Source organism: Onychomys torridus, unplaced genomic scaffold (genome assembly GCF_903995425.1).
Source record: "Onychomys torridus unplaced genomic scaffold, mOncTor1.1, whole genome shotgun sequence".
Classification (NCBI taxonomy): domain Eukaryota; kingdom Metazoa; phylum Chordata; class Mammalia; order Rodentia; family Cricetidae; genus Onychomys; species Onychomys torridus.
The window spans coordinates 19,127-42,456 of NW_023412863.1; the positions used below are offsets into that span (position 1 = coordinate 19,127).

The following is a 23,330-nucleotide window of genomic DNA, read 5'->3' on the forward strand; positions in this document are numbered from 1 at the left end:
AGAACAAAAGCAGGAAAACAGTACTAACTTTTATTCAAAAGACCAAAGGAAACTCAGCTAAGAAAATGTATGCTCTTGACCAGTATCACCCAGCTACCGATGATACTGTGTGAAGAGATTAAATAAACACTGATTTCACAACTCTCACAAAATAACTCAAAGTGACCCTTAGAGTGTTCATTTTCTGTCCTTCCAGCTACAGAGATTGCTTCCAGTTAGGCCACAAGCTTCAGAGCCCACTATGCAAATGGAGGTGATATCCTCCCAGAGCCTACTATGGCTCAACAGCCCCTCAAGTTTCAGGCAAACTCAGCCCCAATGATTCCCAATCACAAAACAATGTTGAAGTATAATTTAATGTTATGTCTGCTTTCTGCCACATAGATTATATCACAAGGTATGTGGCATCTGTCCTATTCACCTGCCCAATACCATGAAAACTGAGATACCTCTGTAGCTTAGAAACTCATTTGTGCCCTGGAACTTAATTTCACAGAATCACACCATGGTGGTTGGGAGTAGCAGAAAGTTGAAAACATTCTAATCATGTATTGCTGAAGGATGATGCCCATTGCCTCCTTTTTACCAGTAGTTCAAGCTATCCTCCCTAAAGTGTACACCCACTGATTCTGAGTGTCTTCATTCACATGGAAGGAATTAATACATGCAGGGAAATTACAGAAAAAGTCACTCACCATGTCCCATGAATCCTTTGTAAAGGAGACCCCTACAGCTCACTGCCTTAAACATCACGCCATGAGCTAGGTATCGACTAGTTTCTTTTCCCCTGAAATGTATGCAGTATACTGTTCCTATTCTTCTGGTCAGAAGGGAGAAGCCATGCTGCACACACAAATCCTTTTTCTGTTACTGAAATGGACAGTCCACTACATGATTCAAACTTGTATTTTGCTACTCTGTGGTGTAATCCAAGAATTTAGGATTGGTACTCGGGGGCTATATCCTATGGGGCTGCTGACAGGTTCCAAACTCACATTTGTCATATGGAAGTCCTTGACTCAAAACTCCTTTTCAAAAAGGCTGGAGATGCAGCTGTTGTAGAATTATGAACCTTCATGGCATATGGGGACATAATGTTGATTGTGACCCTGTAATGGCACCTTGAGCAACATGTCAGAGCCCTTAGATGGGGAGATGAGCCTTTTGGCTAGTTGTGAAACAGGTTGTCTCTTAACAGATGATTAATCCCAGTGAACAAACATTTACATCTAATCATACTAATTTCTAACAGGCATGGTTAGCATACTCCTTAACTTTAGGGTATTTGGGATGCAGTCCTCCCTTACCTACCTTCTATTTTGTGTGACTTAATGTCTCCTAAGAACTGTTAAATCCTTATACCATCAGTTCTACTAGCCTCAATTCTACTCTTCTACATCACAGTTTAGCAGTAGAAGGCTACTCTACACAGGAGATACCATTCACAAGCTCCACAACATTAACTCCAGGTGAATCCTAAGCCTCACAGTTAAATACTAAAGGTTCATAACTTCTGGAAGGTAGTAGAGAGACCAGTATTCTCCATGTTTGGCAAATCTGGTGATGATTCTCCACATACTACAACATAAGCAATACAGGCACCAGAATTTCACAGTGATGTTAATAGGAAAGGAAGTTCTAAGCACAGATCTGCTCTCAATGCTCTGTGAAGATACAGCCCTGGGATTTAAGTTATTCCAAGGAAGCCAGTCCAGCCCAGGGACTTGCAAGGGTCACATAGGACCAGGCTGTACCAGGCAGGAAAATGATGGATGAACTCTGTGTATCTTTTTTTTTTTTTTTTTTTTTCAAGTTAGGGTTTCTCTGCATAGTTTTGATGCCTGTCCTGGAACACCCACTGTAGACCAGGCTGGCCTCCAACTCACAGATATCCGCCTGGCTCTGCCTCCCAAGTGCTGTGATTAAAGGCGTGCGCCACCACCCACTGCCTGAATGAACTCTGTGTCTTGAAGCTGGCTCTCACCCAACCCAGGAAGGACGCACCAAACCAGCTCCAGAGCCTCAGTGAGCAGCTCCACCCAGTCTGTAGAAAACAGCACCTCACTACAAAGACCACCCACTCTTCCCTGCCTGGGGACAGCAGCCCCTCACTCATATTTGGAGAGCAACCCCTCAATCAACATGGTATGCTGAGCTGACCTGCTCTCTTCACAATGGAGGCACAGTACACAGGACAACTTCCTGACTTCCTCTGAAGAAGAGCTGAGCCAGGAACCTGGCTCCTGGAAGAACCCACCCATCTGACTGTCAGGTCCGTTGGAGGCTCTGATTGGCTGCGGAGGTTTGAGTGACAGGACCAGGTGAGCAGAAAGGACAAAGCACAGTGCTTCCCATCCCTGGCTTCCAATCTAAGGACAGACCTATCCCAGATTGCCTGGAGATTTGTGCCAAATCCAATAGCAAGTCTCTTGTAGTGTAAATCAGTGGATTCAATTTTAAAAGGAAGTGTACAAATTCAGAAGGAATCTAACCAGACAATTTTGCACAAGAGGAACATGGGGTAACTGATGAACATTATCCACAAAATCCACAGTAGTGTTGGGACTGATAACCACATACCCTTGTGTGGAAACTGTTCGGTTCTGGGCACCTAAAGAAACCCTTTCAAAAGGCCCTGGCCCAGATTATCACCAGTTCTTCCAAGCATATTCCTAGTATTAGAGATGGAGCTGTGTATTTGCTCTCTACATCAAGTCCTTAGAGAAACCTCTCAAAGCTTATGCAGGTTGCCAAACTCAGGGAGGCCTAGTTTTAAGTATCTTCTTTCCATCTTTTATTTTTTTAGTCAATGCGTCTCATTTAGGAAAAATTTTCAACTAGCAATAATTGTGCCTCGGATAATCCTCATTGGCTACCATACTGCCAATGCGCAAAGCTCAATGCCTCTTCATTAAAAATGTATTTATTATAAATACAGTATTTGCCTGCATGCATGTCTGCATGCCAGCAGAGGTTGTCAGATCTCATTATAGATGGCTGTGAGCAACCATGTAGTTGCCAGGAATTGAGTTCAGGTCCTCTGGAAGATCAGCCAGTTCTCTCTACCTCTGAGCCATCCCTCCAGCCCTCAAGTATATTGTTGAAGTTCTACATTTTTCTTTTGACTTTTAGGTGTAAGATCCATTTGGAGTTAATTTGTGGAGGTTGTAAATGGCATCTCATGTACTGGGTAGCACTCCACTACTAAGTTGCAATGTTGAAGAGTATAATTGATGATATAAAGGATATGCCAATGCTTAGCAAATAGTAACTCACACAAAATAGAATTTGGCTAAGGGATTGGTTCCTCTAAAATATTCCAAAGATAAATAGTATGCTAACCAGTGCGGTTAGAGCTTTGGATGCGAGGTTGTAAATGTTTATTCACATTTTATGTATGGTTATATGTCTGCAGTAGAAACAGTGAATGGGTTGTTTATCCACAGAAAGGATGAAGAGACTATCTGTAATCTGTGTAAAGATCTCTCTATACTAAGCTGGGTCATCATACTGTTTTTTGTTTGCTTGTTTGTTTGTTTGTTTGTTTTCAAGATTGGGTTTCTCTGTGTAGCTTTGCGCCTTTTCTGGAATTCACTCTGTAGACAAGGGTGGCCTTGAAGTCACAGACATCTGCCTGGTTGTGCGTCCCAAGTGCTTGGATTAAAGGCATGTGCTACCACTGCCTGGCTTGGGTCATCATACTTTTAAGAGGGATTTCTTAGTTGTGTTGTACAGGATGCATCAAACACCAATTCCATGATGTTTTCTTATCTATTTGCTGTTTCTTGGTATCAACTATAAACTTGTATTAAAATCCAAAAGCATGGCTATAGTACTGATGCCATGTATTATATAAAGACTGTCTTGTGTCTTCTCTAAGGTTTAGTTTAACAGATTGTGCCTAGGATATATTAATTTACTACATTACCTTATACACAGTTTCTCTGAAGCATCCTCTTATTTAATTGTTGTTGCTCAGCACTATCTTAAGACACACAGTTGTCACCTTCGTATGGTCAGCTGTGCCTGCTTACAAAGGATGACCACCACCAGATCAATGGCATTTGTCACACAGGTGACACCACCATGGGTGTAGCAGATGGATGAATGGGTTGGTGGTTGGATGGGTGGGTGAATGGATAGATGGGTGGGTGGATGAATGGGTGGGTGGATGGATGGATGGATTGATGGATGGGTAGATAGGTAGATAGGTGGGTGGATAGATGGTTGGGTGGGTGGATGCATGGGTGGTTTGGTGGATTGATGGATGGATGAATGGGAGGATGGATGGATGGGTAGATGGGTGTATGGATGGGTGGATGCGTGTGTGTGTGTGTGTGTGTGTGTGTGTGTGTGTGTGTGTGTGTGTATGGGTGGATGGGTCTGCCAAATTGACTGCTCTTGTTTACCAAGAGCAGTGACAAGTGTGACTGGCCTGCCTACAAGGGACTGCCTGTCCAGTGTCTCCTCCCCTCTAACTCCAGTAAGTAAGGAGAGTGTTACTGGGCAAAGCCTGGTGAGGGTTCCTTGCTTAGAAGGCAGGGTTGAGGACGAGGAAGTGACCCAGCCAAGGAGAATGCAGGAAGTTCCCCATGGGGAGGTGGAGTTCCTTCTGTCTGGGGGACAGACATGGATCAGCCATGGGGTTTCATGAACAGGAGTTCCACAGAGAAGGTGGGGGGGGATTATTGGCATCAGTGGTTGTACAAATTCAAGATTGCAGAGCAGTGTCATGGTGATGTCTGTTTACTGTCTGTGAGCCTCTTCTAGTGACTGCACTGAGCACTCACAGCTATGGACCCAAGGGAGGATATCTCCTCTGTTTACAGTTGAGGACGGTTCTCAGAGAGGGCAAGTAACCTGCATGGGGAGACACACAGCAGAGAGGGTAGCAGATCTGCCCTGGTGGGGGCTGGCAGTGTGAGGTGAGCATAGAGGCTGTACTGTGCAGGGTGCTGTGGTGACCGCCCCAGCACCCTCCCTCACTCCACCCACTCCTTCCCTGGAGACAGGACAAGATTTCCATCCAGGATGATGAAGACCCTCCAGGCAAGGTTCAAGAAGACAGAGGTGTGTCTGCAGGGCTGGGGGCGTGAGCCCTCAGTCCCACCTCCTGGAGCCCCCACTGTAGCTTAGAACCCAGGGCTCCGCCTTTAGTCACCCCCCCCCCCCCCCCCCTGCCCCCAGTGACTTTCCCAGCAGCTTTACAGACCAGTTTTTTTTTTCTGTTAAGGGCTACTGACTACCTCTGAGGGCCTGGCTTTGCTCTCCCACCCCCAGTCCAGGTCACAGTGGTCACCATGACCTCCTCCAGGGATGGAAGCAGGGCCTTTGCACATGCTGGCAGGGCGTCAGTGAGATACCTCCAAACTGTTCCTACTCCTGTTTTTATTTTAATCCCTCTGAATTTTGCGATTCCATGGGGGTTTCCAAGTGCTCTTCCCTGTGAGCCCCAATCCCACCCTCACGCTGGTTCTTCAAGGAATGAGCTTATATTGTCTGAATTTGAGAGATGAAGGGAAGCTCAGAGAGGGTGCAGAATGTGCTCTGAGTCACAGAGCTCAGAAGCTTCCTGCCTCCTGTGGGGGCTGGGCATCTGTGGGTGTGACCTGATTGGGGAATGGGCACCTGAAGGGTTTGTTCAGATAGAGAGGAGAGAGGAAGGGATTGGGGAGAGAGAGGGAGAGAGAGAGAGAGATCACTTTCCTACACTGTAAGGCTGGACTGGCCTCTTAATATTTTCTACATTGTAACTCATTTCCTCAGATACATTTTCCACAAAATCCCTGGGAACCACAGTCTTTTGGAAACCCACTCACTGCAAAAGCCAAGTAATGGGCTGGCAAGATGGCTCAGTGGGGAATGGTGCTTGCAACCAAGCATTTTCTGTGTAAAGGAGAGTTGTCTGCATCCATGTCTGAGCACCACATGTGTGCAGTGCCTGTGGAGGCCAGAAGGAGGTGTCAGGTACCCAGGGACTGTAGCACATGAGTGCAGTACACACGGAGCCTGGAAGCGGGGCACTCGGGTCCCCAGAACTGGAGTCACAGGCAGTTGTGATCCATGTGTGGGTGCTGGGAACCCAACTGTGTCCTCTTCAGGGGCAGCTGGTGCACTAACCTCTGAGCCACCTTTCCTGACCGAGTTTGATTCTCAGAACCCACTGGTGGAAGGTAGAAAATGAGCCCACAAAGGTGTCTTCTGACCTCTTCTTCCATGTACCTGTACAAGCACCCACATCAATGTATTTTTTGTTTTGTTTTTTGTTTTTGGAGCTGAGGATGGAACCCAGGGCCTTGTGTTTGCTAGGCAAGCACTCTACCACTGAGCTAAATCCCCCACCCAGTAATTTTTATTTTATTTTATTTATTTTTTATTATTATTATTATTATTATTATTATTATCATTATTATTTTGGTTCTTTGAGACAGGATTTCCCTGTGTAGTTTTGTGCCTTTTCCTGGAACTCATTTGGTAGCCCAGGCTGGCCTCGAACTCACAGAGATCCGCCTGGCTCTGCCTCCCTAGTACTGGGATTAAAGGCATGCGACACCAACACCCGGCCAACACCACAATTTTTAAATTAAAGGAGAAAATACTTTTTTAAAAGCTGAATTGGGCCAGCTGAGATAGCGCATGCCTTGAATCTCAGCACTTGGGAGGCAGAGTCAGGAGGATCACTGAGTTTGAGGCCAGCCTGGTCTACAGTATGAGTTCCAGGAGAACCAAGGCACACAGAGAAACCTCATCTGGAAAAAAGAGCCACATATTTTAAAAGCTGAATTATTTAGAAATCTTGCAGCCCACCCCTGATGAGATACCTAGTTTGGGATGGGACCTAGGTGTGTTTCCGAGGGGCGCTGAAGGGGCATCAGGGTGGGAGGGCCGGGGGCGCTGGGCCAGCCTGGGCAGCAGATGGGAGGCCTGGCTGGCCCCCACCCATCCTTATCCGGTTTCTGGGCTGCAGCCAGAGTGAGGCTCCGCTTTTGTCATAGCAGCACGGAGGGAAGAGAGAGAATACCCATGGCTGCCTTGGAGGCCTCCCTGGCATACTGGGCTTCTGGGTTCCCTCCTGGGGTGGCCAAGCGCCAGGCTGCATCCCAGCAGGTGTCTCTATGCTGTCCTGCCAAGCTCAGCAAGGGCACAGCAGGCTGTGGGCCTGGGTTTCCCTTGTATAGAATGAGAATTACCTCATGTGGAACCCCCTTGCTAACCTGTCTTAATTTGAGAAAAATCCCTCCAGATTTATTGGTCCTGACCTTATAGGCCAGGCTGGCCTTGAACTACCATAGATCACCTGCCTCTTCCTCCCAAATTCTGGGATTAAAGGATTAAAGGCTTGTGCCACCCTGCCCAACTCAGTAGTCTCTGTCTCTGTCTCTGTCACTCTCTCTCCCTCTCTCTGTCTCTATCTCTGTCTCTCTTTCTCACACACACACACACACACACACACACACACACATGTTTGCACATGTGTATGTATGTGTGTGTGTATGAGCATGCTAGAGTATACCAGCATGTGTCAGGACTCCCATAGAGAATGACACACCACCCAGTGCCAGGTTTTGAGGGACAGGGAGGCAGGACTTGCTTGTTATGGAAACCACATTTGTAACTGTTAGAAGTGGCTGGGTGAACACCCCCATGTCACCCAAGTTCTGGCTGTCTGGCAACTCCACATCTCACACTTCCTGCCTGCTCTGTCCCAAGGCACCTTCTGTAGTGCCAACTACATGCACAGAAGCCGCAGAGCCAGAAAGGGCTTGCTTTGGCTCCGAGTCTCCAAAGCATCCAGCAACTCACTCAATAAATGCTGAACAGCAGAGCCTCTGCTTGGGGTGGCGACGTGGTGGTGCTCCTTTCTTTCAGTTGATCTAATGGTGTGCACAGGCTCTGCTTCATGTGTTGGGTGAGTGAGGCGCAGCTTTTACTGTGTTCTCACTGTACACCACGCAGGGTGGTTCGTCCTGCTCAGCATGGCCCTCCAGAGCTGTATCTGGAAGTCTACCTTAAACCCATTGGGCATGTGAGGAGGGCAGAGGCCCCAGCAGGTGAGGTACAGGTCAGGCCCATAGGTGGATAGTGGTGGGGCAGGTGAGTGAGATCTGCTGGAGGGAAGCAAATGACAGATGGAAGGATGGACAAGTGGGCCAGAGCGGTGAGTGGGTGAGAATATGTGTAAGTGTGGGGAAGGATGAGTGAGCCACCAGATGTGCCCATGAAAAGATGGGTCAGGGAATGGGGGTGAGGAAATGAATGAGAGAATGAATAGGTGAATGAAAAGATTAACAAATGTGTGAATGAGTGTCTCAGAGAATGAACGTGTGAACGAATGAATTGAAAGATAGGCCTGAGCATATGAATGAATGAGTAGACAACTGAGAGAGGATGGGTGAATGAATAATGGGCCACCTACCAGGCAGGGAGAAGCCTGGTGAGAGGTGGGGGAGGTGCTGAGCTTGGGGGAGAGGTGTGAGGGGCCACCAGTCTAGGGAACGTGGGCGTGGTCTGGTACTGTCCAGTCCACACCCATTTGCCATGAAGCAGCTGTGCCTCTGTGCCGCCTCCTCCTTCGCGGTGGGCATTTGTGGTCCCTCTGTGCCTTCCTCTCATTCCGTGGAAGATGCTCGGTGGGGGCGGGGGTGGGGCCACTGCAGGGGGCAGGGCAGACTTGGAGGACCATGCTGAGGGCCTCTGTGCAGGTGCAGTGTCAGCTGGGCGTTGTAGGATGCAGCTGTCCGACGACACTGTGGGCATTGACTTGGGAAAAGCCATGCTCCTGGGCAGGAAGTTTAGGAACATTTGCAGCTGCAGCTCCGCAGGACAGGCCTTAATGCCCCAGGGGATGAAGGGACCTTGGCAGAGCAGTTGTGAAGGGCGGGGCGGGGGGATCATGGGGTCAAGGGGCACTGGAGGGTGGTTTGGGAAAGGCATTCAGAGGCTGAGGCAGGGGGATCTTTAATTTGAGGCTGGCCCAACCACATCGTGAGACCCTGTCCCAAAATACTTAAGACAGTAAAATAACTGTGGACTAGGGGTGGTGCGGTGGGTCAGTGGGGTCAAGCTTATCACCCACAAAGCCCTGAGTTCCCTCCCCAGCACTATGTAAACCAGGTGTGATGGCCCATAACTGTCATCCCAGCTTTGGGGAGAGGGAGGCAGGAAGATCAGGAATTCAAGGTCATCCTTGACACACAGGGAGGTTAAAGCCACCCGACCCTGCCTCAGAAACCAAAAACAGAGCTGGGGCATTGGAGACCTGCCTTTAATCCCAGCAGTTTGGGGGCAGAGGCAGCAGGCCTAGCTCTGTGAGTTCCAGGCCAGGCTAGCCTGATCTACACAGAGAGATGCTGCCCTTTGGGACGCTGTCTTACAACACTGGCTTTGGCTTAAGGCACAATGAGGGGAGGTGGTTTGAGGACTGACATTTGTAAGGTGCCTGGTAGTGGGCCTGCAGACACATGCTGGGGGGAGTGCAAGTCTCAGATATGCTGTCTCGAGGCCCCCAGCCAGGACCACCCACCCCACAGCTCAGGCTCAACCCCACTGACCTGGGCTCCTGCCTTCCCTGTGGCCCATGCCCTATCCTGAAACCCACAACAAGAGGCAGGCGCCAGGCAAGTGCTCAGGAGTGGATGGGTGAGAGCCTGGAGCAACTGCCCTTGTTTCTTGGTGGGGAGGGGACAGTCCCACGCAATGTTGGGTGTACCACCGCAGGGACAAGGCTGGGAAAAGAGTGACCAGTGCCTGCTCGAGGCCCTGGAGAACAACGATGTGGCCAGAGTGGCCTCCCTGATCACTCACAAAGGGCTAGCGCCCACAAAACTCGACCCCAAAGCCAAGTCTGACTGAGTGCCCAAGCCCTGAGACTGGGGGCTTTGGGCACTCTTCTGGGAATGACTCCTATCCTACACCTCCAGGTTTCACTTAGCGGGAATGAGGGGTGCGGCAGGCTGTCTGGAGGTGATGCTGGATCAAGGTTCAGACATCATGAGCACAGATGGAGCAGGTACTTCCGGACCTGCGCCTGGGTGGACCATAGGGTGCTCAGCTGTCCAGAGCAGGGATCACAGGACCATCTGTAGGACCTCACTGTCCAGATTGAGGCTGTAGCTTAGTGGGTAGGACAATCGCCTGACACGAGGAAAATCATGGGGTCCATCCTCTGCACCTCTGGCACACACCTGTCATCTCAGCACTTTGTGTGGAGGCACAAGGATCAGGAATTCAAGTGATCCTTCGCTATATATGAATTGGAGGTGAGGCTGGGCTATGTGAGAATTTGTCAAAAATAAAAATTTAAATAACCCTTTAATCCCAGCATCTGGGTGGCAGAGACAGGTGGTTTTTATGAGTTCTAGGCCAGCCTGGGCTACGTAATGAGACCCTGTGTGGAAAGACAACAGACAGCCACATAAAGGTCTATGAGAGCAGCTGGTTTTAGGAAGTAGCTGAGTTTGGAAGTTCAAGTTTGGGGGGGCACCTGGAGGACACTTCCCATCTCTTCTCCCTTCAGGTTACAATGCCCTTCACCTGGCAGCCAAATATGGGCATCCTGAGTGCCTGAAGCAACTCTTGGAGGTCCTGATGCCCCTTCTCTGTCCACACGGAACTACAGCTACTTCCCCAAATCCCAGCTGCTCCTGGTCCCCCAGCCCTGTCCCTTCTGTTTACTGACCTCAAAGTAGGATCAGCTGGGGGGCTGGAAGATGGGTTCTCAGGGAAGGAAGATGGGGAAGGGTAGAAAAAGTCCCAGAGGGGCTGGAGAGGTTCTTCAGTGGTTAGAACACTGGCTGCTCTCATAGAGGACTAGGATTTTCTTCCCAGCACCCTCATGGGTGCTCACAGACCTCTGTGACTCCAGCTCCCAGGGACCCTACACCCCCTTCTGGTGTTCTCAGGCACTCATGTGCACACAGACAGTCACACAGACTCACATGGATCCCACACAAAATTAAAAATAGATCTTAAAAATAATGAGTATGTGGGGCAGAGAGATGTCTCAGCAGGCGAAAGCACTTGCTGCAAGCTTGATGACCTGATTTTGTTCTCTGGGAACCACATGGATGGAAAGACCAGACTCCCACAGGCTGTCTTCCACTCTGGGCAGCATGCTAGGCCGAGTGTCAGCGAGCATACACACAGAAACAAAGTCAATAGAAATGTAAAGAACAGAGTGAGCAGACACACAGAAACAAAGGCAATAGAAACTTAAAGAACAGAGCCCAAGAAAAAGCAGAGCCCCAGAGGGCACAGAAGGTTGGGGAAATCAGTCACTCAGGAAATAGAGAAGACATTACCTGTCACTCCTTCCCAGGCTTCCTGGGTGGTGGACATTGAGGACAGCAGTGGGTGGACAGCCCTTCACCATGCAGGTGGGTGCAGCCAAGGGCCTCTCATATTCAAGGAAGACTCTCTGCCAGTGGACCACACCCCCCAGCCCCTCACTGGGGATTCTAGGCGGGGCTCCACCTCTGACCTGCAGCTGCAGACCTTTTCTTACTTTTTATGAATGTGTGTTCATGTGTATGGCATGTGGGAGTCAAAAGACAATGTAAGTGTCACAGTCACGTGTTCCCCACATTCTCTGAGACAGTGTCTCCGAACCTGGCCTCCACTATTTAAGCTAGGTTGAGGGACAAGTAAACCTTGGATCCTTTTGCTTCAGGTGTGCACCCACACACCAGACTTTTATGTGGGTTTTGAGGATAGAACTCAGTCTCTTATGGACTGAACCATCTTCCTTGCCCTCTCCTTACTTATTTTGATACAGAGTCTCTCTTTGTAGCCTAGGCTAGCCTTGAAGTCCAGGGTCCTCTGCCTCAGCCTCTGAGTTGCTGGAGGACAGATGTGGGCCACTGTGTCCAGTTACTTCTCTTATTCTGTGTGTAGCCCTGGGCTCAGCTTGAACTGCATTCACCATCTTAACCAGGCCCATTTGCCACGTTGCACAAAGAAGTTTGGCACATGTACCAGTGGAGGAAACCCTGTTTCTTGTACCCCAAAGCCTAGCCTGTGGGCAGACAAAGTAGGGTGCCCAGAACCCTAATTCCTTCCAGAATCTCCTGGGTGCCTTGGGTGCAGGCAGCTTGTCCAATCCAGACTCCATCCTCAGAGCAGCCAAGAACTGATTACTGGAACCCAGGAGAGCAGGGTCCAGGCCTGCAGGACCCCTCCAAGCAGAACCTCCTGCTCCAGGGGATAGCACTTAGGTTTGCTCTGGGGGTGTTAGTCACTAAGTCCCGAGTCAGAGTGGCACCATCAGGTGGTGTCCATGCCAACAGGTATGCTAGGGAGGTCTTAAAAAATAAATTTCACTTGCTTGTTTATTGTGGGGGTAGGGACATCTGTGTCACAGTGCTTGTGTGGGAATCAGAGAATGACTTTTGGGAGTGGGTTCTCTCTCGAGGGAGGTGTGTCCTGGCAGCAGACTTGGCAGCAAAAACCTTTTCCAACTGAGCCATCTTTCTGGCCCACTTTTTTAAAGGCTGTTTTTGTTTGATTTTAAACTATTTATTTATTCATTTGGTTTTTCAAGATGGGGGTTTCTCTGTGTAGTTTTGGTGCCTATCCTGAATCTCGCTCTGTGGACCAGGCTGGCCTCAAACTCACAGGAATCCACCTGGCTCTGCCTCCCGAGTGCTGGGATTAGAGGCATGTGCCATTACCACCTGGCAATTTTAATTAAAAAAGTATTAAAAATTTATTTATTTATTCATTTTTTAGTTTTCCAAGACAGGTTTTCTCTGTGTACTTTTACACCTTTCCTGGAACTCGCTTTGGAGACCTGGCTGGCCTCAAACTCACAGATATCTGCCTGCCTCTGCCTCCAGAGTGCTGGGATTACAGGTGTGTCCCACCATGGTCCGGCCAAAAATAATTTTTTTTTTTATGTTTATGAGTATTTTGCTTGCATGTATGCCTGTGCTAGGCCAGGAGGAGGCATCGGGTCCTCTGGAACTGGAGTTACAGGTGAGTAGGAGCTTCCTTGTGGGTGATGGGAACCAAATCCAGGTCCTGTGCAACAGCAGCCAGCACCCTCACCACTGAACCATCGCTCCGGCCCTGAGGTTTTAGTTGAGGCATGGTCTCATTCTCTAGCCCAGGCTGGGCCTTAAGGTGCAGCCACCCTCCAGCCTAGGCCTCTGAGCTGCTGGCGTGACCGGTGCCAGGCGCCACACTGCAGAGTGAGTTCCAGCCCAGCCCAAGATACAGGCTGAGCCCCCAATACTAAGGTGTAGTAGCAGGCAGCCACTTCTCCCACCAACTCTCTCTTCTGTCTTCCCCAGTGGCTGGTGGTTGTCTGCTCTGCTCTTTCAAGGCACATTGGAACCCCCTGGGGTCGGGTGACCTACTGGGGTCTTGTGGTGGGATACAATACTATACTTGTGGTAGGTGACCAGCAAGGGCAGCTCCCCAGGCATCACCTGCGAAGCGTGGTGGGGTGAGACTCCAGGGCAGCCTTCACTCATGCCTTCTCATCCTCCCTTCCAGTCGGAGGCCACGCCCCTCATGACAGCAGCTCAGATGTGTCAAACCACCTCCCAGAATGGACCCAGTGTCCCGGAGCTCGATGGCTCCAGAAACCACAGCCAATGGCACCGGACCCCAAGCCTGAGGCTCCATGGGCGTCAGGAACACAGAAGCCAGTGGCTCAGAAGTGGCACCCATGGTTCAGAGGCCACAGGGAGAGATGGAGTGGCAGCAGAGGTCGTGGGCACTAGAACCACCATGGCTCAGACCCTAGAGGTGAATGCTGAAAGTGAGCTGGTGGCGGCGGAAGTCACAGGAGTGGAGGAGAATCCCAGAATGAAGGCTAAGGGAGAGCATGTGGTGCAGGATGGGCTCACATGGACAGGGATTATAAACATGGAGGCCACGGTAGTGAAGGCCACAGAATTGCGGGATACCGGAGTTCAGGCCACAGGCACAGAGGCTGTGGAAGTGAAGACCATGGGAGTGCAGGCCACAGTGGCAGAGGTCATAGGAGTGAAGGTGACAGGAGAGCAGGCCACCAAGGCAGAGGCCAATGGAGCTGAGGCTATGTGAGCTCATGCCACTACCCAGGAGGCCACGGGGGAACAAGACTTGTCCACAGACACCATGGGAGTAGTTGGGTGGATGGATGGATGGATGGATGGATGGATGGATGGATGGATGGGTGGATGGATGGATGGATGGATGGATGGATGGATGGATGGATGGATGGATGGAAGGATAGATGGATGGATGGATGGGTGGATGGATGGATGAATGGATGGATGGGTGGGTGGGTGGATGGATGGATGGATGGATGGATGGATGGATGGATGGATGGGTGGTTGAATGGGTGGTTGGATGGATGGAGAGATGGATGGATGGATGGATGGGTGGTTGAATGGGTGGTTGGATGGATGGATGGATGGATGGATGGATGGTTGTGTGGATGGATGGAAGGATAGATGGATGAATGGATCGGTGGGTGAATGAATGGATGGATGGGTGGGTGGGTGGATGTGTGTGTGTGTGTGGATGGATGGATGGATGGGTAGATGGAAGGGTGGATGGATGGGTGGGTGGATGGATGGATGGATGGATGGATGGATGCGTGTGTGTGTGTGTGTGTGTGTGTGTGTGTGTGTGTGTGTGTGTGTGTGTGTGTGTATGAGTGGATGGGTCTGCCAAATCGACTGCTCTTGTTTACCAAGAGCAGTGACAAGTGTGACTGGCCTGCCTACAAGGGACTTCCTGTCCAGTGTCTCCTCTCCTCTAATTCCAGTAAGTAAGGAGAGTGTTACTGGGAGAAGCCTGGTGAGGGCTCCTTACTTAGAAGGCAGGATTGAGGTTGAGGAAGTGACCCAGCCAAGGAGAATGCAGGAAGTTCCCCATGGGGAGGTGGAGTTCCTTCTGTCTGGGGGACTGACACGGATCAGCACATGGGGTTTCATGAACAGGAGTTCCACAGAGACGGTTGGGGGATTATTGGCATCAGTGGTTGTACAAATTCAAGATTGCAGAGCAGTGTCATGGTGATGCCTGTTTACTGTCTGTCAGCCTCTTCTAGTGACTGCACTGAGCACTCACAGCTATGGGCTCTGTTTACACATGACGACGGTTCTCAGAGAGGGCAAGTAACCTTCATGGGTGGGACACACAGCAGAGAGAGGGTAGCAGGTCTGCCCAGGTGGGGGCTGGCAGTGTGAGGTGAGCACAGAGGCTGTGCTGTGCAGGGTGCTGTGGTGACCGCCCCAGCACCCTCCCTCACTCCACCCACTCCTTCCCTGGAGACAGGACAAGATTTCCATCCAGGATGATGAAGAACCTCCAGGCAAGGTTCAAGAAGACAGAGGTGAGTCTGCAGGGCTGGGGGGAGGGCGGGAGCCCTCAGTCGCACCTCCTGGAGCCCCCACTGTAGCTTAGAACCCAGGGCTCCGCCTTTAGTCACCCCCACCCCCACCCCATGCCCTCAGTGACTTTCCCAGCAGCTTCATGGACCTTTTTTTTTCCTGTTAACCAAATGCTAACCCCCAACATGGGTCTACTGAAGGCCTGGCTTTGCTCTCCCACCCCCAGTCCCTGTCATAGTTGTCACTGTGACCTCCTCCAGGGATGGATGCAGGGCCTTTGCACATGCTGGCAGGGCATCAGTGAGATACCTCCAAACTCTTCCCTCCCCTGTTTTTATTTTAATCCCTCTGAATTTAACGACTCCATGGGGATTCCCAAGTGCTCTTCCCTGTGAGCCCCAATCCCACCCTCACGCTGGTTCTTCAGGGAATGAGCTTATATTGTCTGCATTTGAGAGATGAAGGGAGGCTCAGAGAGGGTGCAGAAGATGCTCTGAGTCACACAGCTCAGAAGCCTCCTGCCTCCTGTGGGGGCTGGGCATCTGTGGGTGTGACCTGAATGGGGAATGGGGACCTGAAGGGTATGTTCAGAGAGAGAGAGGAGAGAGGGAGGGATGGGAGAGAGACAGTGAGAGAGAGAGAGAGAGAGAGAGAGAGACAGAGAGAGATCACTTTCCTACACTGTGAGGCTGGACTGGCCTCTTAATATTTTCTGCCTTGTTCCTCAGATACATTTTTCACAAAATCCCTGGGAACCACAGTCTTTTGGAAACTCATTCACTGGAAAAGCCAAGTAATGGGCTGGCAAGATGGTTCAGTGGGGAATGGTGCTTGCAACCAAGCATTTTCTGTGTAAATGAGAGTTGTCTGCATCCATGTCTGCGCACCACATGTGTGCAGTGCCTGTGGAGGCCAGAAGGAGGTGTCAGGTACCCAGGACTGTACCACATGAGTGCAGTACTCACAGAGCCTGGAAGCAGGGGACTCGGGTCCCCATAACTGGAGTACAGTCAGTTGTGATGCCTGTGTGGGTGCTGGGAACCCAACTGTGTCCTCTTCAGGGGCAGCTGGTGCACTAACCTCTGAGCCACCTTTCCCAAGTTTGATTCTCAGAACCCACTGGTGGAAGGTAGAAAATGACCCCACAAAGGTGTCCTCTGACCTCTTCTTCCATGTACCTGTACACGCACCCACATCAATGTATGTTTTGTTGTGTTGTGTTTTGTTTTCTTGTTTTTGGAGCTGAGGATAGAACCCAGGACCCTGTGCTTGCTAGACAATCACTCTACCACTGAGCTAAATCTCCAACCCAGTAATTTTTTTTAATTTTACTTCATTATTATTATTATTATTATTATTATTATTATTATTATTGTTTTTTGAGACAGGGTTTCCCTGTGTAGCTTTGCGCCTTTTCCTGGAACTCATTTGGTAGTCCAGGCTGGCCTCGAACTCACTGTGATCCGCCTGGCTCTGCCTCCCCAGTGCTGGGATTAAAGGCATGCGACACCAATGCCTGGGCAACCCCACAATTTTTAAATTAAAGGTGAAAATACTTTTTGAAAAGCTGAATTGGGCCAGCTGAGATAGCGCATGCCTTGAATCTCAGCACTTGGGAGGCAGAGTCAGGAGGATCACTGAGTTTGAGGCCAGCCTGGTCTACAGTATGAGTTCCAGGAGAACCAAGGCACACAGAGAAACCTCATCTGGAAAAAAGACTCACATATTTTAAAAGCTGAATTATTTCGAAATCTTGCAGCCCACCCCTGATGAGATACCTAGTTTGGGATGGGACCTAGGTGTATTTCCGAGGGGCGCTGAAGGGGCATCAGGGTGGGAGGGCCGGGGGCAATGGGCCAGCCTGGGCAGCAGATGGGAGGCCTGGCTGGCCCCCACCCATCCTTATCCGGTTTCTGGGCTGCAGCCAGAGTGAGGCTCCACTTTTGTCATAGCAGCCCAGAGGGAAGAGAGAGAATACCCATGGCTGCCTTGGAGGCCTCCCTGGCATACTGGGCTTCTGGGTTCCCTCCTGGGGTGGCCAAGCGCCAGGCTGCATCCCAGTAGGTGTCTCTATGCTGTCCTGCCAAGCTCCAGCAAGGGCACAGCAGGCTGTGGGCCTGGGTTTCCCTTGTATAGAATGAAAATTACCTTATCTTGGACACCCTCGCTAACCTTCTGTCTTCATTTGAGAAAAATCCCTCCAGGTTTATTGGTCCTGACCTTGTAGCCCAGGCTGGCCTTGAGCTACCAGAGATCACCTGCCTCTGCCTCCCTAATTCTGGGATTGAAGGATTAAAAGCTTGTGCCACCCTGCCCAACTCAGTAGTCTCTGTCTATCTCCTTCTATCACACACACACACTCACACACACACACACACACACACACACGTTGGCACATGTGTATGTGTGTGTGTGTGAGCACGCTAGTGTATGAGAGCATGTGCCAGGATTCGCACAGAGAATGACACACCAGCCCAGTGCCCAGTGTTGAGGGACACGGAGGCAGGACTTGCTTGTTAGGGAAACCACATTTGTAATTGTGCGAGGTGGCTGGGTGAACGCCTCATGTCACCCATGTTCTGCCTGTCTGGGAACTCCACATCTCAAAGTTCATGCCTGCTGTGTCCCAAGGCACCTTCTGTAGTGCCAACTACATGCACAGAAGCCGCAGAGCTGGAAAGGGCTTGCTTTGGCTCCGAGTCTCCAAGGCATCCAGTAAGTCACTCAATAAATGCTGAACAGCAGAGCCTCTGCCCGGGGTGGCGACTTGGTGGTGCCCATTAATCTGCCCCTCCTCCCCGAGCGGCAGGATATGGGATGCCTCTGTGGGTCCTGCGTGCCAAAGCCGCACAGGTGCCCACAGACCTGGAGACAGGAACGCCAGCTGGGACTCTTTCTTTCAGTGGATCTAATGGTGTGCACAGGCTCTGCTTCTTGTGTTTGGTGAGTGAGGTGTAGGTTTTACTGTGTTCTCACTGTGCACCAGGTGGGGTGGTTCGTCCTGCTCAGCATGGCCCTCCAGAGCTGTGTCTGGCAAGTCTACCTGAAACCCATTGTGCATGTGAGGAGGGCAGAGGCCCCAGCAGGTGAGGTTTAGGTCAGGCCCATAGGTGGATAGTGGCGGGGCAGGTGAGTGAGAGCCGCTGGAGGGAAGCAAATGACGAATGGAAGGATGGACGAGTGGGCCAGAGGGGTGAGTGGGTGAGAATATGTGTAAGTGTGGGGAAGGATGAGTGAGCCACCGGATGTGCCCATGAAAAGATGGGTCAGGGAATGGGGGGTGAGGAAATGAACAAGAGAATAGAAAGGTGAATGAAAAGATTAACAAATGTGTGAATGAGTGTCGCAGAGAATGGATGTGTGAACGAATGAATGAAAAGATAGGCCTGAGTGTATGAATGAATGAGTAGACGACTGGGAGAGGATGGGTGAATGAATGATGGGCCGCCTGCCAGGCAGGTTGAAGCCTGGTGAGGGGTGGGGGAGGTGCTGAGCTTGGAGGAGAGGTGGGAGGGGCCACCATTCTGGTCCTGTCCTCTCCACACCCATTCGCCATGAAGCAGCTGTGCCTCTGTTCAGCCTCCTCCTTTGTGGTGCGCATTTGTGTCCCTCTGCGCCTTCCCCTCCTTCCAGGGGAGATGCTGTGCAGGGGCAGAGGCAGGGGTGGGGCCGCTGCAGGGCGCAGGCCAGACATGGAGGACCATGCTGAGGGCCTCTGTGCAGTCGCAGTGTGTGGTGGGTATTGTGTTCCCTGAAATATTGTGTGTTCCCCGAAATAAACATATCTGGGGGCAGAGAACAGACAGCCACTAGAACAGAGCCAGATATGGTGGCTAGAAAATGGGAAGAGTAAGCCATAACAGAAGTTGGGCGGTGGTAGTACACACCTTTAATCCCAGCACTTGGGAGACAGAGCTACCCAGATCTCTGAGTTCAAGGCCACTTTAGAAACAGCTAAGCATGGTGACCCATGCCTTTAAACCCAGGGAGTGTGGGCAGAAATAAAAAGGTATGTAAGGCTTGAGGACCAGGAACTAAAGAGGAAAAAGCATGTAGTTAGTTTAAGCTTTGGAGCAACAGAGTTCAGCTGAGATTCATGTGGAGGAGGACTCAGAAGCTTCCAGCCTGAGGAAACAAGATCACCTGAGGAACTAGCAAGGTGAGATAGCTGTGGCTTGTTCTGCTTCTCTGATCTTCCAGCATTCACCCCAATAACTGGCCTCAGGTTTGAGTATTATTAATAAGACTCTTTAAGATTCATGTTACAGCAGTGTCAGCGGGGCTTTGCAGGATGCAGCTGTCCAAGGACACTGTGGGCAGTGACTTGGGAACAGCCATGCTCCTGGGCAGGGAGTTTAGGAACATTCGCAGCTGCAGCTCTGCCAGCCAGGCCTTAATGCTCCGGGGGATGATGGGACCTTGGCAGAGCAGTTGTGAAGGGCAGGGGGGGGGGGATCATGGGGTCAAGGGGCACTGGAGGGTGGTTTGGGAAAGGCATTCAGAGGCTGAGGCAGGGGGATTTTTAATTTGAGGCTGCCCGACCACAACGTGAGACAGTGTCCCCAAAAACTTAAGACAGTAAAATAATTTTGGATGAGGAGTGGGGCAGTGGGTCAGTGGGGTCAAGTTTATCACCCACAAAGCCCTGCCTTCCCTCCCCAGCACTATGTAAACCAGGTGTGATGGTCCATAACTGTCATCCCAGCTTTGGGGAGAGGGAGGCAGGAAGATCAGGAATTCAAGGTCATCCTTGACTCACAGGGAGTTTAGAGCCAGCCTGGGCTACTTGACACCCGACCCTGCCTCAGAAACCAAAAATAGAGCTGGGGCATTGGAGACCTGCCTTTAATCCCAGCAGTTTGGGGGCAGAGGCAGCAGGCCTAGCTCTGTGAGTTCCAGGCCAGGCTAGCCTGATCTACATAGAGAGATGCTGCTCTTTGGGACGCTGTCTTACAACACTGGCTTTGGCTTAAGGCACAATGAGGGGAAGGTGGTTTGAGGACTGACATTTGGAAGGCGCCTGGTAGTGGGGCTGCAGACACATGCTGGGGGGTGCAAGTTTCAGAGACACTGTCTCGAGGCCCCCAGCCAGGACCACCTACCCCACAGCTCCGGCTCAACCCCACCGACCTCGGCTCCTGCCCGCCCTGTGGCCCATGCCCTATCCCGAAACCCGCAGCAAGAGGCAGGCACCAGGCAAGTGCTCAGGAGTGGGTGGGTGAGTGCCCGGAGCAACTGCCCTTGTTTCTTGGTGGGGAGGGGACATTGACACACTCAGTACCATGCAACGTTGGGTGTGTCCCCACAGAGCCAAGACTGGGGCAAGAGTGACCAGCGCCTGCTCTTGGCCATGGAGAATAACAATGTGGCCAGAGTGGCCTCGCCTATTGCTCACAAAGGGCTGGTGCCCACAAAACACGACCATGAGGCCAAGTCTGCGTGAATGCCAAGCCCTGAGACTGGGGCTTTGGGCTCTCTTCTGGGAATGACTCCTATCCTACACCTCTAGGTTCCACTTTGCGGCCATGAGGGGTGTGGCCGGCTGTCTGGAGGTGATGCTGGCTCAAGGCTCAGATGTCATGAGCACAGATGGAGCAGGTACTTCCGGACCTGCCCCTGGGTGGACCATAGGGTGCTCAGCTGTCCAGAGCAGGGATCACAGGACCATCTGTAGGACCTCACTGTCCAGATTGAGGCTGTAGCTCAGTGGGTAGGACACTCTCTAGACAGGAGGAAAATCATGGGGTCCATCCTCTGCATGGCTGGCACACACCTGTCATCTCAGCACTTTGTGTGGAGGCACAAGGATCAGGAATTCAAGTGATCTTCAGCTATATATGACCTGGAGGCCAGCCTTGGCTATGCGAGAATTTGTTGGCCAAGGAACTAGTGGCATCTCTTCAAGAGCATGTGGCTCAACTCACCAGGCAGAACCAGGAGCTGCTGGAGAAGGTCCAGGTGGGGGAAACTGAGGCAGTGCACAGCTCTGGGTACCTGGGTGTGGGTGGGGAACATGGTAAGGCTGCCTCTTAGCCTGCCTGCCTCCCAACCCCAGATCCTTGAGGAGTTTGAGAAGGATGAGGTGCAGATAGCGGAAGACAGTCAGCTTGAGGTAGTCCCTCTGGTCTTGTAGGACTCCCTGAGGGCAGAGCTTGAGCAGCTCCGGAGGCAGCATGAAGAGGCCATACATGCTCTGCAGCAGCAGCAGCAGCAGCAGCAGCAGCGGGAGGTGACCAGGGGCCACGGGGCAGAAGATACAGCACACAAGGAGAGCATGGACAAGGGCACCACCTCCCAGAATGGACCCAGTGTCCTGGAGCTCAATGGCACCACATATCCAGAAACCACAGCCAATGGCACTGGACCCCAAGCTGGAGGCTCCATGGGAGTAGGGAACACAGAAGCCAGTGCCTCAGAAGTGGCACCCATAGAGCCTGAGGCTGCAGGTTTAGAGGCCACAGGGAGAGATGGAGTGGCAGTGGAGGTCGTGGACACTAGAACCACCATGGCTCAGGCCCTAGAGGTGAATGCTGGAAGTGAGCTGGTGGCGGCAGAAGTCACAGGAGTGGAGGAGAATCCAGGTTTGAAGGCTAATGGAGAGCATGTGGAGCAGGATGGGCTCACAGGGACAGGGGTTATAAACATGGAAGCCACAGAATTGTGGGATGCCGGAGTTCAGGCCACAGGAGCAGAGGCTGTGGCAGTGAAGACCACAGGAGTGCAGGCCACAGTGGCAGACAGACGTCATAGGAGTGAAGGTGACAGGAGAGCAGGCCACCGTGACAGAGGACATAGGAGTAGAAGCCACCAGGGCTCAGGCCACCGTGACAGAGGCCAATGGAGCTGAGGCTAGGGGAGCTCATGCCACCACCCTGGAGACCACGGGGGCACAAGCCTTGGCCACAGACACCATGGGAGTGCAGGCCACCTTGACAGAGGCCAATGGAGCTGAGGCCATGGGACTCAAGGCCACGGAAGCGGAGGCCACAGGCACAGAGTTCCCCTGCACTGCGGCCCTGAACCCAGGGGCGGCAGCGGCGCTGCAGGCCGAGGTGGAGACCCGGATCTCGGCCTGGAGGAGGCGCTGTGCCAGCGGGATCTGGAGGTGGAGGCAGAGGAGACGGCATGGGGCAGAGCCAAGAGCTGGAGGCACTGTGGGAGCTGAGGGCCATGGCCACAGCAGAGCTGTCAGCATGTGAGGCTCTAGCCGCCAACCTCAGCTCCACCCTTGACACTGCATGGAGGAGCTAGAGCGCATGCACAGGGCCTCAGTGCCAGGGAAGAGCAGGAACAGGCCCTGGGAATGCTCCTCGACCATGTGACCGGACTGCAGGTGCAGCTCGCCAAGCAGGCAAATAAGCATGAGAGCACAAGAGCCAAGGTCTTCGAGGTGACCGCCCGTGTCAGGACGCCCTTAGGGTGTATTTCTTGTGGGTGTGGGCGTCTCTGCACATGTGCAGTACCCACGAGGCCAGAAGGGGGTCCGATCTGTGGGAACTTTGGACCTGAGTCGCAATATGGGTGCTGGGAACCGAGCCTTGGTCTTGTGCAAGAGCAGTTGGTGCTCTAACCGCTTTGCCATTTCTCCAGCCCTCAATATTTCCATTTTGATTTAATTTGTTCTTAGGTGTGTGCACACACAGTGTGGTGGAAAAGTCAGATGGCAGCCTGTGGGACCCAGTCTTCTTCTTCCACCATGTGGGTCCTGAGGACCCAACCAAGGCTGTCAGGCTGCAAGTGCCTTTACCGGCTGAGCCATCCCCGAGCCCTGGTCTTTCTTACTGCTTTTTGGGGTTTTGTTTTTATAACAGAAAATCAAGTAGTCCAGGCTGACCTTGAACTCATGACCCCCCCCTGCCTCCACCTCCTTTTAGGCAAGGTGGAGCCCTGCCTGGAATCCCCCAGTCAGGGGCTGTGGGCGTGGTCTGGGTTGAGCCCTGCCTAGAATCCCCAGTGTGCAATACAACAAATATAGTTTTGTTTTTGTTTTTGTTTTTCGAGACA

At 51.6% G+C, this 23,330-nt stretch overlaps 1 protein-coding gene and 1 pseudogene across 1 annotated transcript; one reads left to right on the forward strand and one right to left on the reverse strand.

Moving 5' to 3' along the window:
• Nucleotides 1-2,773: 2,773 nt before the first annotated feature.
• LOC118575915 lies at nt 2,774-2,898 on the reverse strand (annotated as a pseudogene).
• Nucleotides 2,899-8,538: 5,640 nt separating this feature from the next.
• On the forward strand, nt 8,539-22,896 carry LOC118575914 (ankyrin repeat domain-containing protein 24-like). Its single transcript, XM_036176273.1, is given in 18 exon segments — nt 8,539-8,577; nt 9,531-9,617; nt 9,718-9,842; nt 9,921-10,009; nt 10,517-10,581; nt 11,318-11,375; nt 13,290-13,341; nt 13,491-14,045; nt 20,436-20,544; nt 20,635-20,765; nt 20,836-20,924; nt 21,175-21,284; nt 21,382-22,062; nt 22,064-22,391; nt 22,394-22,450; nt 22,453-22,563; nt 22,566-22,601; nt 22,604-22,896. Coding segments are annotated over 18 exon segments (3,015 nt in total).
• Nucleotides 22,897-23,330: the final 434 nt, after the last annotated feature.